The following is a 27,131-nucleotide window of genomic DNA, read 5'->3' as shown; positions in this document are numbered from 1 at the left end:
CCGGGGCTTGCGCTTGGTGTTTAATTTGGGGTTTTACGGCCGAGTGTCTTGATTGTCTTTAAGCCCACAGTCCGTACAGCTGAGGTTCCCCAGGGGTCGTGCCTGGCATTCCCTGAGTACAGCTCACACAAATCGGTACTCGGGCAGTGGAGTTGGCATTGAATGTGAGCTGAAAAATGGTTATCTATGCTAATGTGGTCAGGCAGGTCTATTCTTACCTCTTCTTTATTGCTTTTAGACTTATATGTAATACCATTTCTCAGTAGTTTATTATAGGGAAGCTTTAGATGTGCTTTCCATTAGGGTTAAAATGCGACTATTCTGTGGGGCTAAAAATACATCAAAACCACCCCATATTTTATACCTTTGTATTGTAGAAACAGTATTTTCAGCCTAATTTAGAAAGCTTCTACCTATGTCAGCTTTAGACTAATCTAAAATAACGTGGGCCTGGCTGGGCTGAGGGGTCCCTCCTGAGGGGTCCCTGCCGAGGTACCGGGGTTTAGCCTGAGGGGGCCTCCTCACTGGCGCTGGTTTCTCTCCCTGCTCTGTGAAATCCATTAATTCACCTCTGGGAGAGCCTAGCAAGCACCCTGGTACGACCTGCCCCACGCTGTGTGTTAGATCTTGTTCTGGTTAATTAATAGGTGGCTTTCTTGATGCCTTATTCCTCAGTATTTTGAGCCTTTTAAATCAATTGGGCTAATGCTGTGCCCCTGCTCTCCCTGTTTGGTATTTGCCCTTTCCTCAAGCCGGCCTGCCTGGAGCAGACTTGGAAGCTGGGCTAGTTTTCATCTTTCTCCAGGTAACCAAAGGTTCTCAATTAATTATTTACTGCTTAGGGGAAAGGAGATAACTGGTACTGGTGTGGACCTGACCAAAAGCATATTTTCATAGAAGATGGCAACTAATGCTGAAAAATCTTAAGTGAAAAATACAGAAAAGCTGCGTGAACTGTGAACAGATTTTGTTCAAACTTAAGTTGAGTAGAAATGCTTACAAGCTGCTTTTTAATTCCAGGAAACAGTTCCTTATCCCTAGAAATAGTTTTATGAAACCAGAGCATCTCCTGTGGTTATGATAACCCAAAGGTTCCAGTGTCCTGTGCTGCCAACCACAGCCCAGGTAAGGAGTCGGGATGACTCTGAAGGAGAGGGCCCTATTGTGTTGTTTAACAGTGGGAAATGGGGAAAAAGGGGAAGGACAAGCAGCAGTGTGGGATTTGAATGAAAAATTTTCATTTTTTAGAGCTCTGTTATAATGAACTTCCTACTGTATTTCAGGTAAATACTATTAGAAGATTAAATTAATACAATCTGCTTATATTAAGCATGTAAACTTACTGAAGGAGGGGGAGCTAGGAAATCAATAGAAAATATCAATGAAAGGAACAGTTCAAAACCCCAAGAAAGAAATCAGTGTTGGTAACTATTACTTTCTCTAAGCATAATTATCAGCAGCTGAACATGTAAATCTGTGTTTTGCAATTGTGAAATTACATTGACAAGTAAATACAGAAACTATTTTCTAAAAATAACTATGGTAAGTTACTCTGTAAACTTGTAGGCCAAGAACTAAATATCCCCTTTTTAAGGCAAAAAAAGGTTTATTCTCATAATGGTCTTCACCTTAAAGATAGATGAGCTATAATCTGTAGTTCTGAACATAATATTTCCATTTAAGAAGAAGCAATAAATCTGCTTATAGCTTTGTAGCAGCTGAATGTTTCAACAGATGAGAAGCTTTTGAAGCACATAATGAATTTTAGAGTTCAATTTTTAGTATGTCATAAAAAGAGTATATAATTTCTGTGAGTAGAAATCCTCATGTAGGTGTGTGTAGATATTGGTAAATATAATAAGAACTCACACTGGTGGGTGGTTTCTTACTGTTAACATTTGTTACTAGTAATAACAGCCAAAAATTTGGTTGGTATGGATCTTTGCTTAAGAGGATTGAGCCTCCTGCTTCATTTACTTTTATTTTATTAGGGAGACCTATCAGGTTATGTTTACTTTAATATGCAGTATTTGTTTTCTCCATCTTTGGTTCCAGTTGGTACAATCAAAGTCCTTGTTTATTCAAAGAATTAGTGGGACAAGTAGTAAGGGTTGGTGCTTGGGATTAGAAAAACAGGAGAGATACCAGGCTGCGTATATGATTTGCATCATCATGCACATCTCCTACATCACTCTAGCCTGAGCGATGCACTCATTCTGATACCTGAGAGGAATACAGTCCTATAGGTGTCTGAAGCAAAACATTTCATATTTATCAATACTGTATTTATGGAACAGAGTTTGAATCCTCAGCAGCTGATTTTGTCATAATTAGTAATAAATGTCATACAGCCTTTACACATGCAGCCATATTTCTCAGCAACTACAGTGGTGGTTCCTGTACTCAACCAGCCTGGTGATCAAGGGTGTATATGCCCAACTCTGTTTCTTTTGGTGCACACCTTGCCTCCTTAAATCTGTGGTTGTTGCTAACCAGCAGTTGCTTACGCATTTTTGAGATGAACAGCTAATTTCTTTTAATGTTTTTTTCCTCTCTTCCCTCCTGCTACATGTAACATGAATCACCTTGTCACTTTTTACTTGCACAGTATCAAACTTGCGTGTGGGTGTCAACGGGAAAACAAGCAGAGAATTTCTGTTCTCTGCAAGGAGGCAGGACTGGACTGGGAATGGGGAGTAATTGGATCTGGTGCCCGTTTCATTTAACCACCAGAGGACTCTGGTTCTGAAACAGGCATTGCACTGTTAGCACAAAACAAGAGTTAAAACTGCTTCCCCCTGACCTTGGGACCATGCAGTATCTTTATATGCTACAAGAATTATGCATGTATCTTTTAATCCCGTTATATAAACCACTGTTAGAATCTCCTTGTTTGCATTTCTCTCTTTTATATTACTATTGCTCATTCTTGTTGAAAGCAGCATACTGGAGACACAGGTAAGAGTACAATCTGCTGAACTGCAGCTGCATCTTCTTGCAGCACCCTTGATTTTTGTAAAGAAGTATCAAGAGTAACTTTTATTACAAACACTGGAAAAAAAAGTCAGGAATCTGCGGGATTGAAACTTGTGTTTCTTTTCAGTCACACTAAATTTGCATAAAGAGCTTCAGTAGTTCCTGTATAAGGTGAAGTTAGAATTACAGCAGACTTTCCTTGGTGCTGAGGTGGATTCTTTCAAGCATCCAGGCCTCAAAAGTTATCACAATTTCTACAAACCTCTTAGGAAAATACCTTTTAAATAATATTTTTAGGCTATGATTTTTAGTCTTTTTAAAAATATATGTTAAACAGTAAAGTATGACAGTTTAATTTAATGAACCTTTAATGGTCCTGGGCCCATAATTGATATACGAAAAAGATATTTCGTACAGAAACGAGCTCTTAGGAAAATCTTTTTGCTATAGATAGAAAGTAAAAGGTCTGTATCTGCAAGAAAATTTAAATGATGGCATTTGTTTTGAGCTATTTTAGGGTAGTGTATAGTGAGTGAGTAGCAGTCACAGCTTTCTCTAACTTGAATTCCTTCAATAGAAATGAATTAGTATAAAAAGCATATGTGAATTTAAAAAGTTATTGCTTGTCTGGAGCTTTTAATTCTGGAATCTGCCCTCAGCATCATCTCCTTGGCCCAAGGTAGCATAAATTGGTTGATCCTTAAGGTATGTGTTGAGACTCACTTGTTTAGTAAGACTTAATGGAGGCTTTGCCACAGCAATGTTTGAAGATATGTTTGGATTTAGAATTTTGCATAAACCCGGAAACCTAGTCTCATTTAGTAGTATCTGTGGAGTTTAATTTTTTTTTTTACTTTAGCGAAAATGTTTTAGACACCAAGTGAAGTCTTTTATGAGAAAGTGGGAAAAAGAGAGCTATATATAATCACAGTAAATGCAGTTAACAGAACATAGCAGGCAGAGGGCTGCAATTAGTAGCAAGTTGAAAAGTTGACAAGAACACTGATTTGAAATAATGAAAGAAAGATTAGAAGTAGTGCCATTTATGTAAAGACATGTAACAAAGCCTTTGAAATAGGAAACATAAAGGTTATTAGATGTTTGGCTGATGGTTGTTGTGGGGTAAGGCTTTTTTTGTTTTGGTTTAGACTCAGTGCTGAAAGATAGGGATAACAATAGGACTACCAGTTTAATGTCATGTTTGTACCAGAAAGTATTGTTTTACACTATTTGTTACCAGTTACGTAACTAAAAAAAGAAAAAAGGGAACCTATCATACAGTTGCTTAAACTAATTGGGATGAGTAGCAAGGAGCATCCAGAATTAGTACACTCATCCATTCATTTTAAGTAAATACAAGTTTTGTGGTGAAACATTCACTTTCTTGCCTTACACATAAAAAGATGGGGGAGCGCAGCACAGCCCTGGGTTGTTTCATTTTGCCATAATGTTATTGTAAATTAAACCTGAAACATTCTGTCCCAAACATGCTCCACCCACGCCGAGGCTGGTCTGCCTTGTGGTTCTATTGGTTACTGACCTTAGTAACAACACGGCTTTGTTTTAACCTCTCTGATATTTCTGTTTGGGATCTTGTGACAGTGCAAATTTATAGTGACAGTGTCTTCAACTCTGAGGTATCAGTTGCAAATTTCTGAAAGATACCAGTCCTAATTGCAGAGCAAAGGATGTGAGTAGTATGTGAGCTTTATTTGGCTTTTCTGTTCCTTCATAGCTTTGTAAGCCTGTCAACACCCAGAAATCTTAACCTGTAGCTGCAAAAAGCAGCCCATCCCACCACAAAAATTCAGTCTGAGTCTAGTACAGTCTTGTGCAACTTGCATGCAGGTAGATCTAGGCATAAAAGAAAAGGATCATAGCATCTTGTAAGGTGCAGAATGTAAAAATCATTTCAAGATGAAGGTCTTTTCTGCTGAACTCTATATAAGTTGCTGGCCTCGTTTAATAGGATTTATTTCTTGAAACTTGAAGACAACCTAGAAATGTACTAGAACTGCAAAGGCGGGTTCTGTGTAGAACTAGAACTACAAAGGCAAGGTCTGCATAGAACTATTACAGCTTGACATTCATGAGCCTACTGTTAAAGTGGCAAGACTGTAGCTGACAGTTGCAGGAAACACAGTTTATCACGATCATGTGAGTTTTCTGTTACAGTCACACAATAAAGAGTCCAAAAGCAACTCTTCTCCACCAACTCCCCCTGATAAATTCCCCTTGCTTCACAGCCTGGCTTCCCTGCAGCTGCCCTTGTTACTGGGGGAGCGATTTATCGTTGGAGAATGCTTGATTGTGTCAAAAAATTTGCTAACCATCAGTAAGTTTAAAGAAAATTATAGGAAAAACAAAACAAAAACCCCTTCATAAACACAGTGTGTATAGAAGACACGTATATTTGAGGTTTTCTGTTTATTTACTGTAAGTACAAGTCTTAGAGAGTGAGCAGCCATTTCGTTCTGTGAGACCAGCCTATTATCCAGCCACTAAACACCCAAGAAGCAACTCAAGCAAAGTAATTAGCAGTTCTCTAATTGGATTCTTTCATATAGCACGTAAAACACTTTAGATGACCTGAAGAAGAAAAATAAGAGTTTTCTTGCAGCAGAGTTTTCTTTATTCTATTACTGGAAAGTTGGTTGCAAGGAAGAGACCTTGTAGCTTTCTGCAAAGAATCTTTGGAACAAAGAGTTTGGAGAATTATCCCAAAATGAAGGAGCTAAATAAATCCTGACAAATACGGAGTTTTGCTGCATATGAGGACCTATTTTTACGATTGAAATATCCTCCATTATGTGTTCAGATATTTTCAAATCAAGTTTCTGGTGTTGAGAATAGATCCCTTAGAATCTCACTTCGAAGTTTTCTTTCATTTCAGATTGCATTGTCTACAATTACACATTTATCTATGGTGCAAGACACTCTGGAATAAAATCCACACTTTCTATAAAGTTAATATTTGCTGATCTTACATGCTCCTGATCACTATGGCTGTCTTTGTACCAGTAAGCAAAACATTTTAGATGATGTTCTCTGGCTCTGAAGTCTATGACATGGCATGGCTTGCATCTGTCTTCCTCTTCCAGACAGGGTAGTCATTAATATCATCTCCAGTGACAGCCTCTGGCCTGGGTTGTCCCAGGGAAATGCCTGTTCATACAGATCAAAACCATGCCAGGGAAGGTGCTCACAGTGAGTGGCTTGAGCCATTCTCTGGATTGTTTACCAGTACAGAAGTAGCCTAAGTAGCTGAACTGGACTCTCTTACATCCTGGGAAGTAATTTGTTCAGTTGTGTGTAGAAACTTTCACATTACACCATAGGCCTGCTCTGATGAGGCGCAGGAAGTGCTGCTGTAGTTGTGGTGCTGGAGGAGGTGCTTGGCTGTTGCAGTACTGGGTTTTATAGGTATAATTGACTTGAAGGCATTTCCTAATGTAATTAATCTGTGTTTTCCTTAAGAAAATAGCTTCATTGAATGTTCTTTTTTGAAACTAGACTTAGTAAAGTTAGAATTGCTTCAACTTGTGTGAACAAATTTGTTGAAATCTTGGCAAAAGAAAAGATTTGCATCTTAAAGCGTTGTAAACTCATTAAAATTCTTCTCATGGATAATTAAAGAAAAGTGAATTAAAAGGAAAGTTTAACAGTAAGCAGCTCACAAGCACTGCGACATTTCAAGCATGTTAAAATCAGAAAGAAATAGCTTTTGTAGCAGTAGTCTCCTCCTCTTGTATTACGTGTTGTTTTTTCTAACAAATAACAAGTTACTGTTGGTTTCTTTGGTTCTCCAAGTAGCTCATTTATGCCTGACCTGCACAGTTCTTTAGCACATTTGTGACCAGTTTTGGAGGGTTTGTCAGCATGCCTAACAGTGGAGAGACTCTCACAAAACAATTGCAGGATGAAAATGCAAGGAATGTTTCAGGAAGCTGTGAAAATGGGTAAAGTAGCTTGAGCATTTATTTTAACAAACTGATCTACCAGTTTTTCATAGCTTAAGTTTGTCTTGTACTACTGTGCAGATGCACAAGAATTTTGTCTGGTGTCTACTATCTAATGAAGAATAAGGTGTATCTTTTGAGGCTAGAATGAGAGAAAATTGTTGATGAAGATTCTAAATAGGTTTATTCTCCTATGCTAAATTCTGCTTTGACACTAAACCTAATAGCCATCATTGAGTCTGGACTATGTTGCTTGTATCCTATTGGCATAGAGGATATATCTGTATAGTGTTTATTTTATAGCACAGAGGCTATTTAGCCTCTTCTGGATTTGGGGGAGTAATCCTTAGATAATAATTGATCCTTATGATAGACCATCTTCTTCCTGTCAAAGGCAACAGAACTTTACCAGGTAACTCATTTCTTAGAGACAGGAGTGGGGAAGTGAATTTTAGAAGAGTGTATTTTAATGTTTATGTTACATTTTACATGTAAAATAATCCTACTGGCTGCTCTCTCCTTTGTGCCCCAGGCAGCACAAAAAGAAGGCATTATTTCTTCTACCTGTTGATCTGTCACTGGAATGCTATCTTCTGATAGAGAAATCTTCCCATCTCTAGAGTTTTTGGAAGTACTTAAGATTAGAACAAGACATCTCACAGGAAATATTTTAGCTTCTGATTGTTAGAAGTTTGTCAGTTTTGCTAAGTACTAATATACATTTCCAGAGACTGAACTATTGTATGATATTTAGTCTTCTGTTACATCTAACTTCACATTTGTTTAGGGAACAACTTGCATGTTAGTCTCTTGAAAGATTTGCTTGATCCCTTCAGGTAAAGGTTTGGTTGGGATAATTTCTGCCATAATGGTTTCTTCTGTTCTGGGCTTTGTAATCCTGGATAAGAATCATGAGGAGCAATCCAAAGACTTAAGGTTTTCAGAACAGGAAGAAGTTTAAGAAATCTTTGAAAACTTTTGAATATATTGTTGTTGCTTCTGGAATCCTAATGTAGTTGGTAGTAGAATTGTCACTTTTTGGTTTAATCTGTCCAAAGATCATAAAACACGTATTTGATTTATGGTCAATATAGGTATATGTACACTCTGACTCATGAAAGTTAGGTTTTGCTAAGTTAGTAATAATGCCTCTCTTTTAGTCCATGTATGCTTCTATTTGTGACATGCTTAAGTAAAAAAAAAAAAAAGTTCCTGTGTTTTCTTCATTAAAGAGAAAAGTTATAGGAGAATTTAAAAGTACAGTGGTTTGGGTCCACTGCAAACAGGAAGTTTAAGCTTAAACTTGCTGTATTAGAAAGATGTTTTTTCTGAATTTGTTTTTTTTCTGTATTTCTAATGAAAGAATATCAGACCCTAGAACTCTAAATACTTTTGATGCATTCAAAGTCCTTGGCATAAAACTTGTGTGTTTTGTTTGTGTTTTTTGAAGTAGCCAGTGCATGTTGTCCTGTTAAATGCTGTTGTTTACCTGGTAGTGATTTGAAGTTAGGTAACAAACTTTATCATACCTTTTTTAATATGCTGGAAGTAGGATTCCAGGTGGAAAGGACTAGACAAAGAAAATAAAATTGTATCAAATGGAAATAGGAAAAAAAGACCTTTTATAAGGCTGAAATTGAATCTTTGTGACCTAAAAAATGAGGAAGAGATGAAATAATGAGTTCTGTGTGACCTAACTTTGCTGCTTTCCCTGCAAATAGCCATACAGAGCCAGCTACTGGAAGATTTCTGCTTCAGGTCTAGGTTTTTGCTGTGCAGGGGAGAACAGAGCCAGAAAATCTGTACCAAGGTCAGGGCAGGGTTGTAGTTTGCTCCCAACTGCTGAATAGAGCCTTTTTGGGGGGAGAATAAAAAAGGCTCGTTACATTGTTCAATTCTTCCCATTCAACCATGTAGTTCTCAGCTATCCATAAAACCGGTCTGCTCACCAAAATAAATGACCTGATTTTTGAGAATATTTATTCTTAACAAGAGAAAAAAAGACTTCAGATCTATTTTTTGCAAGTAAAGAGATAGGTTTTGCTACAAGGTGTATGCCAACTGTGTTATATGGTAAAATAGATCTTAGCTGTTAACTTTATCACTAGTAATTTGTTCTTTTTTATTTATTAAAGCATTTTTTTAGCTTTTAAATATATCTTTGTGAGAGAAGAAGTTGTATGAGTAATTTGACAAAGAGTGGTTTCTTGTGCACTGTGAAAAGCAAAGGAATTGTCGAATCAGCTGGGCCTTTTTGCAAGAGTAGGAACATATCTGGGCTGATCCGTGGCCCTGTTTTTAAGTCTCGTGAGGGCATGGAAACCAATTAACAGCTAAATCTAACTCGTTCTTCAGGGACAAATGGGAACTTTTAAATAGAATCAATAAGGAATGTATTATAATATTGCCCTCATTTGAATAGAGGAGTAATTAGGAAATAAGATGACCAGTCATAGTAGACAGCAATGTCTAAAGGGCCATGGGGAACTCCTGTGACTCTACTCACTATAGGAAAAATATTGCATGACAGAAAATGTGGATTTATAGAACTAATGTGGTGCATCATTACTGTGTGTTTTTTTTCTCTTATGTCATAAAAAATGAGAAAACATCTTCAGAATGTCTTAGGTAACAGTTGACAGCACCTCAGAGTCTGGAGATGCAGTATTTGCTTGGCTATTTCTGTGCCAGTCACACGTTTCTATTTAGCTGCTGAGCTATCAAAGTTGCAGTGCTATGTTGACTTAAATCAGAGTGACTTTATTGTCTTTGTCTAGAATTCTAGGATATATTTGTGATTCTAAATTTATTGTCTTGTGCTCATTCCTACAATCTGTCCCCAGAGTTCTGTTTTAACATACTGGATTTGGCTCTTGCAGGATACATGGGGATTTGGGAAAGGATTTCAAATGAATGGGATCCAGATGATGATATTTAGTTTCTAAAGTTTCTAGGCAAAATGCCAGAATCATTACAGTTTTCGGAGGTTACCTCTAGGTAATTTAAGCCATTGCTTTTTGCTGCCAGAAGAGTTGTTGGATGAATACTTAATGGTTTCATCTTGAATTCAAATGCCACAATGAGCTGTTGAAAATGTCTGACACCCAATGAAAAGTTTTTAAGAATGTGCAGATGTAGACCCAAAGCAGCTCTAATGGAGAGTAATGCTGTTGGAATGTATATAGCCTGGAGAACATGCAACAAAAGCTTGGAGGGGGGAATTTCTCAGTGTTGGAACAGAGATCAATATTTAGGATGCTTGTCACCAAGACTAACACAGCAAAAGATGGACACTTGATTGGAAGAAGAATGTTTTATCATCCACTTTATAATGGATTCCATAAATAATCAAACCACCAAGATGGAGGAGTTTAGAGAAGGAATTCATTAAGTTGTCCTCATGAGAAGCAAGTAGTGAAAAATAAAAACAAAATTTATGAAAAAGTTCTGTGTTGGAAAAATGCATATTTTCCACTTCAGTCTATTTTTTTGTGTATATTAAATAGGATTAATATTTAATAGTTAGGAAAGCCCGTTCAACAAAGAAGTGTTTGGGAAAAAAAATACTTGTGCATATGGGGATCTGCACACGTTGCTCCCTAAGATAAACACCTGTGACTTACAAAATATTTCTTTGGGCAAGGCAAGCAGAGAAAGGAGTTTAATTAAAAGGTGGGGACTGTGTTGTAAGAAGTATGAAGTAACATGCCTACTGCCACATGAATGCAGCCTGGTGGTGGGTGAGCTTGTAGGTGATATGCTCGGAGGAACAGCAAGTCAGAGGAAGGAGCTGCACTGCTTTGGATCATCACAGCGAGGGCAGAACACCAGTGAGCCTTCCTGAGAGCCACTGAGTCTGGAAGCAGTGCCATGAGAGCACTCCCAGGAGCAGCTAAATGGGATTGCTTTTTGGAAAAACCATGTAAGTGACAGAGAAATTGTATGCACTCAGCAGACACTGTAACTGAGCATTCCCTCCTTATTGGCTGTGTTCTCTGTTGCAGACATTCTGCAAGATAATTTTTTTTGAAAGGATGAAAGCAGAAAAATCATGCAATAGTTTTATATTAAAAGCTTTGGAATTTAAGTGGACCTGAACTGCAGTAACATGGTTGACCACAGCCAGAGCTTTGCACCTTGAACATACTGTTCTTCTAAAATTAGGCATCACATAAACCTCATCTTATCTAATAATGTATATTATGAATGCACTATCTTCAAAAGTGCATATGTCTCATACATTAAACCAGAATAGAAATAATTAATTAATAAAAATAATTTTGCTGTATGGTAATCTTACATATGTGGTACAACAGTATCCAGGAGCAGGGTGGGAGTGGAGAAGCTGTGTAATGGAGAAGCCTCTGCAACAGGAATACCAAGAAAGGGAGGAGAAGATGGTATCTTCATTGTGAATCTGACAGCACAGGTCTGGAAGCTCAGAATATGGCTCTGGGTGAATGTGTAGTCTGAACTACCTACTGGTTTCATGGCAAAAAAATGTTTATTTGAGTCTTCTTCATGAGCAGTCGTGAATGTGATTTCCAGACTTCAAAGTACTTTGACTTGCTATATGTGTGTAGAGGGTTATCAGTAAATATCCTGAAGTCTAAAGGAACACCTTGTGCTGAATAATGTACTAACAGTTTATGTATGTAATTATTTGTTAAACAGCTTATTTTTGCAACTTTACAGAAAGTCTCTCTTTCTATAGGAAGGTTGATCTTTTAAAATTTTTAATAATCCCTGTAGAGAGCCAAGTGGTAAAAACTTTATATTGACAAGGTTACAAGAATTGAACAACAGTGATCAGGAATAGGAATACCAAAAGAATGAGATGTCTTTTTACTTGTTCCCATACATAATCTGTTTAATGAATAGGTTCCCCTTAAATTTCATATTAATATGATGGCTGCATAACAGTGTTCGTTTGGTCCAGTTTGTGATAGTAGAAATCCCTCTGCAGAAACAAGGCCAAAATGTATCCTAGAACATAAATTTCATAGTTTTTAAATTTGAGAGAAAAGCTGCTAACCTAATTATACAGGACAATCAGCGTGTCCTGTAGGACTTATTTGAGTGAGAATTTCTGTAAAATGTTTTCCCCATAGAAGAAATGGTTTATTGTCATATTAAAGACTGACTTCATAGATTCTCTTCAGTTTTATTGTTTGTATTTTCACCAGATTTGACTATGAGGAAATAATTTAGAGGACAGCAAATATCTGACTGTATTTGGCCTAGAGTATGAGGTGTAAGCAGAAATTCTAATTGCCAGACCAGGAAACAGAGCCTGTGGAAGGAAAAGGCTAATTCCGAAGTCCCTTAAAACAACAACAAAAAATTATGGAAATTAGTATTGCAGTAAGTAGTGCCATAAAGCACTAAGCATCATTATGGTAACAGAACAAACAGTTTTTCTAGTGTGCAATTAGCAAAAGAGCACTGTCATTTTGCAATGATAAAAGCAGAGAGATTTAGCTGTGGCATTCAGTTTCTGTAGCTACAATAAGAAATGATACTGTATTCAGTGGTTGCTATCAAATACACTCAGATAAAACCAGTAATTGCTATGCCAGCAAATCCAGATTGGATGCTTCTCCTCTGGTGACTCACACCCAGCAGGAAGGGCTGTCAGTTACATCAGTCATTATTTTACCTCACACACACATTGCTTCCACGGGGTTGCAAAGATAAATCTCACTAGAGCTGTTACAATCATGGAAAGACAGACGGAAAGGAAGCTGTCCCTTTGTTAATCCAGTATAGAGAGCATTCAGATTCTTGCTTTTCAGGTTGGCCTGGTGTGTGAGAACAGCTTCAGTGTGAAATAGCATCCAAGGGGCACAGGGGAGTGGTGGGAGCTGCGGGTGGGTTGGGCTTTGTCCCAGACCTTTGGATAAGCTGGTCAGCCTAAGCTGTGCTTCTGTCTCAGGTGAGGGCAGTGTGTTGAATTCAGGCAGCAGATGAGGTCGTGTTTGCTAGAATGGTACCTTGAAATTAAAGTCCAAATTACATCAGGAAATACTGTCATTCAAAAATCACCCATGCTAATGGAGTTATACAGAAATATGCTTTGGATAGTTCTAGCTGGTCAATGTTTTGTAACATGATCTCATTTTGGTCTAATTGACTTGTTGAAGTGACCTCTACTGTTAAATTCTTGCTCTGTGTGATTCGTAGAGGTTTTTGCATATTATCTTTGGAACTATAAACTTGCAGGAATCAGACATAGAAAATCAACTTTTAAACTGGTAGTTGGATTTTGGAAGATGCTGGCCCTGCACTAATAACACTGAATAATTTATGCAGAACCTCAGTCTTAATAAAAAATTTAAGAGACAAAGTCCAGATCTCCAAAGCATTTTGGTTTTGCTGGGGCATCTTGGCACCACGCCGTGGTTCTGCAGTGCCTTTCCTCCTTGCTGCAGTATATGTTCAGTAAGCTGTTGATCAGGCAGCCCCACCAAATTCTGCTCAGTTCAGTCTTGAACAATTCCAGATACCATAACCATTCTTGGATATTTACTTAATTTTTAAAGAACAAGTCCTAATAGGAGGTAAAAGTAAGGACATCAAAACCACATTCTTTCAGTCGGAAACGATGGTTCTGAATATACACAGGAATTGTTGTTGGAAGAGAAAATTTCTTAATTGTACTTTCAGGGCAAAAAACTTCACTCTCAAACAAGCTGCTTAATTCATGGGGACAGGTAGCAACTTTATTGCATGGAGTGTTACCAACTTTAACGTTCATGAAGATACTGAACATGTAGGACTCCTCACGGAAGTTCTGCACATTGAAGCATTACCAGAGGAAGTTCAGAAGTTCAGGTGTTGGTTGGCTGGTTTTCTATAAAGGGAACGTAATGTAAGCTGAACCAGTATCCTATAACAGATAAGACTAAAGCAAACTAAAGAGGTAATAATCTGGGAAAAGACATTAATGATGTTTATTAAAGTTTTGAGTATCTTCAAATGAGGCTCTTCTGATACATTACTAATCAGAGTTGTTTTATTCTGAAGGCTTTTCTGCTCTTTGTTTTCATCAAAAGGGATGTTCAGTTATCTTTAGACCAAGACTTCGGCTTATTTGTTTTGTAAAATAGTAAAATTTAAAAAGCTTTATTATTCCCAAGATATTTAAAGGAAAAGATTCCACTGGATTACTAAACATCAAATGTAGGTTTTCTTTAAAATAGGAAAAGAATCAAGAATTATATCAAGTGCTTTGAGATGGCAGACAAACACATTTTTTTAGGTTATTTCAGATGTTTTGTTTTGGTTTTATTGCCAAATAAGTCTTCCTGGTCTTTCATTCTGTCTTTGCAATCCCACTTCATTAAGTCACCATTTCTTCCACATATCAAACACAGGCTTACCTTTCAAAGTGCAGGATAATCCCCTTCTATATTTAAATTACTCAGTTTCTCATCAGCATCTGCCTTCACCAAGCCAGTAACTATTTTCAGAGCCTCATTTTGCTTATCAGACAAGCCCTTTCATGTTTTGTCCTATTATGCCATTAGCAAGAGAGGAAATATCCTCACAGGCAACATTAGTGATGACTCCTTGTTTTCCTTCAGCTGCTTTTGTGACCTGTGCCCTCCTCCGAGAGGACCTGCGGGGCGGAGCAAGGCAGGAAAAGAACTGTGGTTGTCACTTCTGAGGGGTGAAGAGTTACGCAGTCTGCTGCATTCTTGTAAAAGGGATACAAATTGGTTAGGGCTTTTTTGCAGTTTTATTTCATTGTGACTAACAATAATAAATTCTAGGAGTGTCCCACATATGAGTATTTTACAAGTGTAGTTGTTAATATGAAATAGGTGATAACGTCTGATGTAGTGTTTGGTCCTGCCATTTGCTCCCCGTCACCACTGTGTAAAAAACTGCTTTTGAGGTTGTTATTTATTTGAGCTGTGAAGAGCATTGTTTCAGCTTTCTTTTTCTATGTTTTGAGTTAATTTATTGCACTGTGGAAAGGAAGGACTTCCTGAGCTTCACTCAGGACTCTTCTGTTGTACCTATGGAGATGGAATGAAGGAAATCTTAACTTCTTAGCCTCTAAAGGCTGCTGATTCCCACTTGTTCTATGAAATGGAATTAATTAAATTAAAAAATCTTTATGCTGCTATTCATTAATAATCTGCAGTGCATTGCTATATGCAGTCATTTCTAAATGCTGATTGTTAGGTATTTTGCTGATGGAATTCTTTGCAGTCTGTCACCTTACAGACTTTTTGGGTTGGAATTTGTTTTTGTGCTTTAAACTTGGTTTGTTTACTTTTAGCCAGGAAAAGTTAATTTCATCCATGTGTTAATGATAATTTGTTGTGCTGGTGAAATTTTTGAGAAACTTCATTATTATTGTTATTGTTATTATTATTATTATTATTAACTAAATTGCCTTCTCTTCCTGGCCTAGAATAACCCCCCCTGACTTCAGAGCTTCAACAGGTATTAACAGTGGCAATTTACAAGGTGTTGTGATATTAGTAGTGGCAGTGTGATCAGGTTTAAGATTGGTAACTCATTTTTCATACTTGTATTGTTCACGGCCTCTTTGTGGAGGTTCAAAGTTAGTGTCTTCATCTGGTATATCCCATGATGTTAAAACCAAAAGTGTGAAATAAAGAATTTCATCCTTAGAGTGAAGACATTTCCATTTAACTGGGTTGTAGTGGAGTTTGCAACAGAGACAAAATGTATTTGATAGCTCTGAGCTTTCTGGTTCCACCTGCTTGAATTTCAAAGTGCTTGCAAGCTGTGTTTTTGTTTCCCTTTTGATACTTATATTGCATATTGTATGTTGATTGTAGTAGATCCTACTCCTGGATAACATCTTAATAGCTCTGTTTGCTTTTAGAACCTTTGTAGATGCACAGACTGTCTGCAGAGATCTGCTGCCTCATTTGGAGGAGGCCCAGGGTGAAGGCATAGAGCCAGCAGGTAAGCATGTAAAAGGTGATCCTTGGAAATTCGAGCTCTTCTTAGAATTTTTTTTAATGTAATTTTTGTGTCTATTCTAACAGGTTATGACTGACAATTTCTCAGATAATGTAAGACAAAATTAAAATAAAACTGAAGTGAGTCAGGGCAGCTGAAAAAATTTCAGGAGTTGTCTGTAAATTTGCATGGATTTAATAGTTTCTGCCAGTGTTTGTCTGTATTTGAGATGATGACTAGATAAAAATGAAAAATAGCTTGATCCCATTGGGAATCATGCAAATTGTTGGGTTACCTTTGGCATCACAGCCTACTCACCAGCTGTCGACTGGGGAGGATTTGGTGTGCAGTGTAATGACTGGAGGCTTTAAAGGAATATCTGTGCTTTGGTCAGTTCTGTGTTGCGTTAGAGCATGTGCATAGCGGTGTCATTTAATCCAACTGCAGCGGTGAATGACTTGCCTGAATGTGCTATCATGTGGCTTAAAAGAGGTTCGCTCGCAGAACTTTCTGAGGTTCTTTGGAAGGTTTGCAGCCCTAAGGGAGCTCCCTGTTGCCTTGGTGAGGCTGTTACTTTTATCTAAATATGCTCATTGAAACAGAATATTTGTTCTAGGAGAAAACTGAAGCAATGAGTACACAGATATCAGATCTATGTAGGAGTCTTGCACGCAGACTTTATACACGTGTATAAATCTATCTGTGTGGCTATATAGTTGCTTTTCAAAAGGCAGTTCTTTGATACACAGTTGGGTTCTTTCCAAGAAGTGAACTGCTAGCTGTATGCTTTCAGTGAGCAGGAAATAAATGTGGATATAAATGAATAAAGGTGATAACAAATGCCTGTTTTCAAATTTTCAGGGTATCTTATTGAACTGTTTGAGCCACACGTTCTATATGTAGATTATCACTGAGGCTGTGATTCTGCAGAATACTTGCTTGTGTGCTTGTGAAGGCTCTGACCTATTTTTCTAAGAATTTATCTGGGACAGTGGTTAATGCTGTCAGCTGCCTACCTGCTTCTCTCCCAGAGGTTGCTGCTGGCTGCAGTTTAGAGAAGTAAGCTGGGTTGTAAAGCAGTGCTCTGGAAGGAATGCACATGCCATTCAGCCACTCCTACAGAGGTGACCACAGCCTCTGCCACAAAGGTGAGGTGAACAGCTAAGGGTAGAAGCCATTCCAGCTGTTCCATCATAATTTTCCTGCAAACACAAGTCACACCTCATCCATTTTAATTAAGCAGTTCCTTTATTGGTGTTTAGGTATGTGTCTAAGTTGATGAATCAGGAGCTTACAATTTGTTAGACTTTGTCTTCTATTTGGCTTTGGGAATCTGTGGCACTACTTGTTATCCATTTAAATGAGAAGCAGTGTTTAACTTGAAAACATCACACTGCTATGCAGATGCTGTGTGGTGAAGTGAGGGCTGAATTTCAAAAACTCCTCTCAAAAAATACTCTGTGAGAAGGAAGTTCAGTGTCTGGTTGCAGGGGGTCTACATTGTATATAAAGAATAAAGAAGGAGATTCTGGTATTTTGTAGTTGTGCGGAACTGTCTTCCTCACTTTATAATTGGTTCATTCTGCAACCTCAGGAGTAAATTTTTCTAATGAAGACCACAGGTTGTTCTGGAATTTTTTCCTCATTCCTTTCCACCAATGTATAAAGCTCATTCCTGTGGAAGCAGGCCAGATTTTGTGGTTTCTAATGGATATGTAAATCCAGAGTATCCTTACTGTTGGCAGCAAGGATTACATTGACTTAAAACCAGTGTGAGGTTAGAAGAGAACTCATCCATGCTGGTTTTATACAGATGGAATCAACAAAATAATTTATGTTGGAAAAGACCAATGGAGGGCAACTAGGACATCTTTCTGCTCATAGGAAGCCTTGTGGCTTTGTTCAGCTGAGTTTTGAAAACCTCCAGGGATGGATATTGTACAGTCTCTCAAGTCCCTCTTCTTAGGCTGAGTCACCTACATTGTGAAATTCTTGATCCAGCAAGAATTTTCCTCGCTGCAGCTCATGTCCATGGCCTCTTGTTCTTCTGATGTGTGCCTCTGAGAAGAATTTGTTTTCCTTGTAACACCTGCTTTAGTCTTTGGCAAACTGCAGGTAGATTCATACTTCGTCTCCTCCAGACCTGCATGGGCTTCTCGTACATGGTGTGCACTGGGCCCCTGACTGCCTGGGAGTCCCTCTTTTGGGCTTGTGCCAGTTTGTTTGTCTGGATCTCTCTCTTGCACTGGGGCTGCCAAAGCTGCACACTGCTTCAGGTGCAGCCTCAGGAGCACTGAGTAGGGGCAAATAATCACTTTCCTTGGTCTGCTGGCTATGATCTTGCCAATGCAGCCAGGGGTGTAGTTAGCCCCCATTGGGGCATACAGCTGACTTGCAGCCAACCTGTCCACCACAAACCTCATGGGCTTTTCTGCTGAGCCAGCTGGCATCCAGCCCATGCGGGGCCATGGGGTTATCCTCCCCAGAGTGCAAGACTTGGCTGCAAGTTTGTCGAGCTTTCAGGTCATACCAGCCCATTCTTCCAGTGTGCTGAGGTCCATCTGGATGGCTGCCCTGCCATTTGTCCTGTCAGTCACTTCCTCAAGTTTGGTGTCGTCATTGAAGCTGGTGAGGTTGCATTCTATTGTCCAGGACAACAGTGCCATCATTGAACAGTGTCATTCTCACAAGTAACCCCTGATGAATGTCACTTGGAATTGACTGCTAATTAGACTTAGAGTTGTTGATCACTGTTCTCAAAGACTACTTATCCAGTCAATTTTTTATCCACCTGTTCCTCCAATTCCAGCTGGTTCAAACCTTCCAAGAATGCTGAGCTATATAGAACTTGTCAAAGACCTTGTTAAAGGTAAAGTAAGCAATGTTCCACTGCTCTCACCGTGTCAGAGCCATGATGTAAGCCAGGTGAGTTAGATTTACCAGGGCCAAGTCAGGTCGGTCCGTTCTGGCTGTTGTCAGTCACCATTTTATGGCTCAAAATGATTTATAGGAGAGTCCTATAGCATTTCCATGGACTGAGGTGAGGCTGATTGGCCCTTAGTTGTCTGAATCCTCTTTCTTCTGCTTTTTGAAGACTGGTGTGACATTTGCCTTTTTTCTTGTGATGGGAACCTTAGCAGATTGCTGTGCTTTCTCAAAGATGACAGAGAACAGCCTTGCGATGGCTTTGACCTGGTTTCTTAGTGTCCGCTCTGAAGGATCCCATGTGGTCCCATCAACTCTTTTGTATGTGTCTCACATGCCACTAGGCATGGAAACTCAGGAAGCCTGACCTTGCCAGTAAATACCAAGGTGAAAAAGGCACTGAGAGCATCAGCCCTTTGCATGTCCTGTGCCAGTGAGTTGCCCACAGTATCACTGGTTATCCTTTTGGCTGTCACTGTACCTGTAGAAGCCCTTCTTGTGCTTTGTCACATTACTCACCAATTTCAATTCTAAGTTTTGATTTTCTATTTCTGCATGCCTGGGCAATGTTTCTGTAGTGATGTTTCCTCCTGATTACACCCTCTACACACTTTCATTTTGGTGCATCGTAATCAGTTTTAGAAGCGTCCGTATTGTTATGAAGCTTATTTTGTACTTGTCGTGGTGCACCACTCCCTCCACGTCAGCTTGTGAAGGCATTCTTTGGACCATATCTTATTTCTCTGATGCACACTGGTAGGGGTTTTCACTGATGTGAAGAGCAGAGTATTTTATTGCAATTAATAATTGTTCCCTTTTCCTCCAGTGGAAAAAGTATAAGTTTCCATTAAGTGAAGTATTTTTGTGTGTTTTGGCTAATTTAAAAAGATTTCCTCTATTTATTGTCTTTTCTGTTACAGAGGGTAAAATTACATGTTTATTGTGGAAAACTGGTAATATAGAAGAAAACCCTTTTCCTCCCCAAGCTGTTGAAAGGCAAGCCACAGGAGCTGGTTTATGTATTTTATTGGAAGAATCACCATGTGTTTAGGCTGGCTGAGACTTTCAGGTTCACTTGAAATTGCAAAGTTCTGTACTTTTGTTTAATCTGTTTCTTGGCACAAGGAGAAGTTTGACACAGATACTAAGCTTTCAGACTCTAAGCAGTGTATACTCGGCTAGAGCTTCTACTAAAAAGAAGTTAATCTTTCAGGGTCCCAAACATCTTGAAGAAAAGTAAAAAATAGTGGGTGAGAGGAGGAATTATGTATTTCTGTTGTCAGCAGAATGTGATGACATCATAGCTGTGGAATCTTGCATGATGACTGTCTATCAGGAATGCCTCCAGCAAAAAGCTGAATTCCTTCTCTCATCATTAGGGCAGAGTGTTGTTTTGCAGCATCTGGCATATAATCAAGACACTGTTTTGTGAGTTAAATCTGATTCATTTTCAAGCAGAAGTTAAATTACTGGTTTAGTTCTTGCTTCGCAGGGCACATCTATGGAATATCACTTGGAGTGGCTCAGGTCATGCAGCAGGGCCATTCCACAATCAGCCTGTCTGTTTGTTTATCTGTCTGAAAGGTGACCTTGGGTCTTTTGCTTTTTATATGACTCTCAAAACTGTTCCTCCATAAACATCTGAATTCATTTACATTCTCAAATCCTTTTTGGCAGTCACCAGAATACTTGTGGGTCAGGTAGTGAACAGAGAAAAGGTTTCACTAATTATATTAGCTTTAAGCTGTAGATTAGTGTATTTCTCTTGTCTTTGTTTTTTAACTACTACAGAGTCTCCTTCATATATCCCAGAGGCCCAGCAGTTTCAGCCAGACTGAGTATTCATGAAAAAAACCCCCAAAACCCCCAAAACTAACAAACAAAAAACCAAACAAAAACCCAAACAAACGAACAAAAACCCCCAAAAACCAAACAAATAACAATTCCTTTATTTGTTTAAAGTAATTTTTGATATCTGAGCTTGTACCATGTCAAAACTTCCCATTGTACATGGTGGAAGGAATAAACTGGCTGTTAAAAATACAAAATGTGTTTTATGTTGTGTATCATTTCAAACTTGGTAGAAAATGTCTGAGTAACAAATGTACTTTTATAAGTCAGTATTCACATGTAAATGGTTCCTAATTTTAGGATTGTATTGTAAAAGATCAGTTGAAAACTGCAAGTGTATCTTTCAAGTGGTTCTTAACTATTTTTTTTCTCCTGTAAAGTTCCTTGTTGAAAATTTATGCCTAAGTTTTCACCTTAGGGGGAAAACTGCCCACCTGAAATCCCAGGTATTTAGAACAGTTCCCAAGACAAGTTGCAGTACAATCATCCTGATATAACTTATGTGTGAGACTACCCCGAGCCATCTCTTCCTTTAGTAGTGAAGACAGTGAAACATGTAAAATGCAGTTGGATCGTGGAGTTTTTGGCCTTGGAGGAGAACGACATGGGGAAAAAAGTGTACTTCAAGGGTCTCAAACAGTGACAGTCAAGATTTTATTACCTGGATAAAATCTCTGCTCTTTTTGTTTTACCTTACAATATAGCCTTCTTTAAGCAGAAATCTTTTTGCAACATACCTGCCCTTCAGAATTCACATGAAGGACATGAGCCAAGGTCACATAGTAGTGGATGGAGAAGTATTTGGGGTCTGAAGTATAGTGCAGGTAGCAGGAGTTAGTGGAAGAAAGAGGAAAGGAACAACTTTCATGCATACAGAAAACTTTCAGTGGCATTGAGTGCTTTGAGCTGGAATGCTGGTTTTTTTCCTTGTACTCTGTGAAGCTACAGTTGTATAATGAACCAATGATAATAGTGTATTTAGAGGGGTCTTATTCTGATTTCCACTTTGGTTTCAGGAGGTACTGAGTTGATTTCCAGCCTGGACGTTGCAGTTTAACTTTCAGACGCTACTGCGGCAGAGCACCTGTTTTGCTTCTCCCAACATTTATAACTGATGCATTTAGTATTTAGCCAGGCATTCCTTCCCAGGCACTTTCTGCAAAGAATGAGCCCTCTGCTCAAAATCCCTCTGCAAACTGACAGAGGAATATATTGTTCATGTTGTTTTTACTAGCTCTGGGGACAGACTAAATAGATTTTTAGAATTATTTGGCTTATTGAGATTTCAGAACAGTTTTTGAGATTTAAGTTCTACCTGCAAAAACATGCAAAAGTGGACGCTGAATGGGCATTCAAGTTTATATTTATTTGCACTGTATCTTGAGTATTATTAAGGTGGTGCACACAGTCTCTGAAACCAGTTCTGTTCTTTGTCTTTTATATGAATCAAATATGCCTTTTTAATGCTGGAAAAACCTGAATAAGGAAAACAAAAGGAAACCCAGTTTTCAAGTACATTTTTGGTTTCTATGTATATTTCAGGCATTTGATTGATTTTCATTCTTCTCTGGGAACTGTGCAGTTATCTGCTGCACATCTGAGATGAAAATCACTATTAATGCAATTTCTGTAATGTTATTGTAGGAATGTTGCTAATATTTTCTGTTTCCTTCAAGAGAGGTACCCTTTATTCAGGAGCATTTTTAATACATGGACCAGAATGTTGTATTTTAGTTCTGTATGGTATGATTTTGTTTTGAACAGAACAGTCACCCACCTGTGTCCAAGCACGCCTGCAATCCCTGACACCTTTGTTGTTTTAGAAGCCAGAACATCTCTATATAGAGTTTTTCATCTGGGCTTTGGTGTGTCACTGCAGACAGTAAACCTTTGGATTAACAATAGATTCTGTGTCTGACCGGTCTTACCTTTCAACCTTTTCACACCTGCATTGGGGTTAAGTGCGCAAACACCTGCTTTGCCTTCTCAACTCATAAAGTATTTATTGGGTGCTACTGCTTACACTTTGATAAAGTCTATTACCTAATATCCTTCAGAGCTATTTGTTTTCTAAACTGTCTGGATTTATGATGCCCTTTCTCCACTGACCTCAGCACAGCTCCACCTGTTTTGAAAATCACTATGTGCAATTTACACATGAGAAAATGAAGGCACGTGGAGATGAAGCAGCTTTATTTGTACTTATTGTTGTCATTAGCACCTTCTATTTGGCAAATCTGCCAGCCAGGAGCAGGAATGGAATGAAATGTTTGTGAGCTTACAACATCTTGCTGTGCCTCTGGCTCTTGGTGCAGATTGCTAGCCTGACTTGAGGGAGGCTGCAAGTGTGTTCTAAAGCACTGGTGTGGCTCCAGCTATGGCTGATGTATTCATATATTGTCAGAAGTGCTCAGAGAGGCAGTTCCCAGACTTCTGAAGCAACTAGAATAGCATTGGAGAGGGATGTGATGCATGTTGTACTTTTAACACTCCAAAACTGCTCTTTTTCAGCCACTGAGGTGGCAGGAAACAGCACAGATACTAACTGAGCTTGCTTTACAACTTTTGCTTTCTGTAAGTGTAGTAAAAGACAGTTATGCTTATTAACTTGTATTAGGAACTTCAAAAAGTGCTGTTTTCTGTTGCTCTTAATTCTGACAAACCCAAGCACTTTGGTCTAAAATTTTTTCATCAGCTCACTGTAGAGTATATATTTTTTTATGTCTATGCTAGAAATATTGCTTCGTTTATGGAAGTAAATCTAAGGAAAAAAATGTTGTTAAAATGTTCTTATACTATTCTGTTCATAAGTATACGAACTGTTTGACCAGGGAGTTATGGGAATGTTTGTGCTTTGCATGTGAGAATTCACCTGAATTTTGCCAACTTGATAACCCCTAGGTTCTCTAAGGAATGTATTCATACTCAGCCTCTTGCAGGTTTGCAAGAACCAAGGAGAGTCTTTGAGACACGTATTTCTTGTGAATGCCAGGGACTGTCCCAGTCCTTGGCACCAGTGGTGAGAGCCAAGTGACATTTGTTGGTGCTCTGCGTCTTTGTCCTGTCAAGGAAGGGGAGAAAAAATACAAGGAGAAAAAAGTGGGTGGTATAAAGACAGGTTGAGGAAGACAGGAGCAGAAGATGAAAAATGGAGGCATGGAACCAGGGTGAGACAGGAGTGAGTGGAATGGACACATTAGAACGAGGGAAAAACTGTGGGAAGTAGTGAGGAACAGGGACAGGATGAAGGAGAACAGCTGGAGGGACAGGAGGGAGGGAAGAGTTATAACAAGCAAAAGGAGCTTGGATATTGAGCAGGGGCAGAGGTTTCATGTCTTTTGGATCTCTTTAGCCTCCTGATTCACCAGCTACTCCATTGGCACGAGGGGGAGTACAGAGCTGAGTACAGGCAAACAGATTCTTCTGGAACTGGTGGTGTGCCTGTAACACACAGAATCATCAGCATAATTCTGTATGGCACTTTTATGCAGAACAAAGAATAGGAAATAAAGATTTCTCTTTCTACATGGTCTATTTGATAATATAAAATTGGAAAGCCCTTCTCTCAAGAGCTGGGAAGTGCCAGAGTTGTGCTTAGTCCTGTGGTCTTTATTCAATCCTCTTGTTGTCTGGTATGCAGTCCGGTAATTTTCAATTATAGATTACCTTGACAACGGTGCTTTACCTTCCAGAGTCCCTGTGGACTTCGTTTGCTGATGGCAGAGTCAGACTGAGAATAGATAACTCATGTCCACAGACTCCCATAACAGTTCATCAGATGTTCAAGGAGAGCCTGGAAAAATATGGATCCCTTAATGCTTTGGCCAGCAAAAAGAATGGAAAATGGGAGAAAATAACTTTTTCAGAATATTATTCCCTCTCTAGGAAAGCGGCCAAGAGCTTCTTGAAGGTAGGTACAGGAAACAAAACCAATTCCTTGAATCCTTTTGTCTCCTTCAAAAACCCAAAAAACAAATAAACAAAAAAACCCCAACCTCAAAACCCACAATGTAAGAGGCTTTTTGCATTACTTGAAGATCAGTAGTCATATTCTTTATTGAAATGATAGTGATGAAAGTGAGTTTTGGTCAGAGGTAACACTGCTCTCAGGGAACCTTGACTGCAAGTGAGGAGCTGCTGTGTTCCACTTTCTCGGTGGGACATAGGTGCAGAGCTCAGCTTGAGGCCTTGAGAAAAATAGGGGAAAACTACTATCATGAATTTGGTGAGATAAAGACAATCTTTAAAACATTCTAAACATAGGGTGATATTAGTACTCATTAGGCTCTTATTCATATGAAATATTCTGGGGTTTAGGCCTTTCTGGACAGCAGAGTTCAACCAGACAGGAGAAGGTAGTAGAAAATTCACATCCTGTTAATTGCTGATAAATACCATGTTTGTTATGGATACCAAAATGTGCCTTCACATGCCTTGTCAATACTGTAATAATAAATCAAAGGTTTCCATGGTTTATATTTGTGTGTATGTTTCTCTCCAGTGTGCCTGTATTATATAACCTTATGTATATTATTTTTAAGCTTGGTCTTGAGCGATTCCATAGTGTAGCAATCCTTGGATTTAATTCTCCAGAATGGTTCATCTCAGCTGTTGGAGCTGTTTTTGCTGGGTAAGACATTTTGGGGGGGGTTAATTTTCAAAGGGGATTTGGGGATTTCTGTTTTGCTAGGTCTGGAAATGTAGCAGATCAGTATTATGTGTCATATCTTGGAAGTTGTGTTGCTACTGATTAACATATTCAGCAACCTTCTGGAGTCTCATATCCCAAATAGTCCAGGCATTTATAAATGGATCCTGTTTGCCATGGGCTTAACCGTGACAGTTACAGAGAGGCTGTTGTTCAGGATCTGATCCATGGAGGATGTGGGAAACAGATGAGAATCACAGTTTTATATTAATGATACTTGTCTACAGTGAGCAGATGAAGTAACATATGAATACTAGCTACCCTGATTTCTTCTGTTCTGATACCTGTTAATTTGGATTTTAGTTCTTAAGCTGTTTTGTACCAATGAAATCCAAATTAGTATCTGTGTACAGCTTGAACAAAAAAAGGACCTAAGTGGGGATTTTTTTACCACTTCCTGAGCTAACTCCTGTGTAGCCTTAAGTGGGTTAAAACACTGTGTCCTAGCCTACAGCATCTTTTGATGAATAGTTCAAAGATTAGTTTTTGCAATGTGCATAAATCAGAGATTCGTGTATATCTGAATATGTGAAACAAACATTAGAGCTGTCCTGCTGTTTGTTTCCACGTCTTCATACCCCTTCAGGTTTCATCTGATCTTTGATTATTATTCTCTTTTGATACTACGTGCATGTGTATGTGTGTGTATGTATGTAAATATATGTTCTTATATATATAAATTTTCTGATGCAGAGGAATTGTCACAGGAATATATACAACCAATTCTCCAGAGGCCTGTCACTACATTGCTCATGACAGCAAGACTGATATCATGGTCGTGGAAAATCAAAAACAGCTGGACAAGATAATGCAGGTAATGAGGTGGCTGAATGGTTACTGAAAAGCCACAATTTTTTCATTTCTCAATGCTGTATTGGTCCCAAATACTATGTACACTCCCTGTATCACAAAAACTTTCTTTGTGAGGTGTGTGTTGTTACTCAGAAATCTGGTATCTGGTGTTAAAGCTTGTGGGTGGCTCTGACCTACAGTGTCTGTGGCTCCAGCAGAGAGCTCACTGGATGGTTCGCTGCAGGCTTACCTGAAAAAACCCCACATTTTAATCCCATGTTTTTACTGTCACCACATGATTCTGTTTGGAAAAGCACAGTCCACTTGAATGGAAGAGATTATGCTGATGCAGGTTTGGAAAGGTCTGCTATTAAAATATTAAGGATGTCAGTGTTCAGAATTTCCTCTTTCCAAGGTATTATCTTTTCCTGCGTGTAATATCAGCCATTAAGGCTCTTGAGTTTACTGCACTTTGATAGCATGATTGTTAACGTCAGATAGACCTTAGTGAGAAAGGAGGAGCCTCCTGAAGTGAACAGCCACAATTTTGACAAAACTCTTGGGCAGCTGGGACTGCCTTTCAGCAATAGTGCCAGATGGAAAGACCAATTAGATGGAAAGATGACTTGGGAGAGGGGCACAGGCAGCTCCTTGGGAAGGGCTTGTCTGTCTGTCAGATATCGAGGGACACCTGTGGCCTCACCAAACTTGCACCAAATAGCACTCTTTGCTGAAGCAAGAGGGGCCTCCATGATGGAGTTTTCTGCCAAAACCATGTACCTGCCAGAGAGAAAATACGCAGTGGTTTTTTTCAAATATATTTCATATAAGCTGTTCATTAATTACTTTGTATTCTGTAGTTTTGTTTTACATGCAATACGGAGGAAGAGGGGGTTTTTTTAAGTATTCTATAAAAACACACAATCAGACAAGCCTTCTTACAGGGTCATTGACACAATAGCAGGCTATGCTGT

The 27,131-nt window shown here is 38.7% G+C and overlaps 1 protein-coding gene across 4 annotated transcripts in view; it reads left to right on the top strand.

Moving 5' to 3' along the window:
* The first annotated feature begins 1 nt into the window (after position 1).
* ACSBG1 (acyl-CoA synthetase bubblegum family member 1) overlaps positions 2-27,131 on the top strand; it is a 40,092-nt gene continuing 12,962 nt past the window's right edge. The window contains exons 1-6 of one of the 4 annotated variants that reach the window (XM_048317571.1): positions 2-164; positions 1,021-1,125; positions 15,802-15,884; positions 24,350-24,567; positions 25,199-25,287; positions 26,059-26,179. In XM_048317571.1, coding sequence (XP_048173528.1) covers positions 24,436-24,567; positions 25,199-25,287; positions 26,059-26,179 — 342 coding nt within the window. In that variant the 5' untranslated portion in view covers positions 2-164; positions 1,021-1,125; positions 15,802-15,884; positions 24,350-24,435. Of the gene's footprint in view, positions 165-1,020; positions 1,126-6,765; positions 6,936-15,801; positions 15,885-24,349; positions 24,568-25,198; positions 25,288-26,058; positions 26,180-27,131 lie in introns of those variants that run through there. The other 3 variants (XM_048317570.1, XM_048317569.1, XM_048317568.1) reach the window with 3 other exon arrangements.

The sequence above is a fragment of the Corvus hawaiiensis genome, chromosome 13 (assembly GCF_020740725.1).
Source record: "Corvus hawaiiensis isolate bCorHaw1 chromosome 13, bCorHaw1.pri.cur, whole genome shotgun sequence".
NCBI lineage: Eukaryota > Metazoa > Chordata > Aves > Passeriformes > Corvidae > Corvus > Corvus hawaiiensis.
This window is presented reverse-complemented; position numbering and strand designations above follow the sequence as displayed.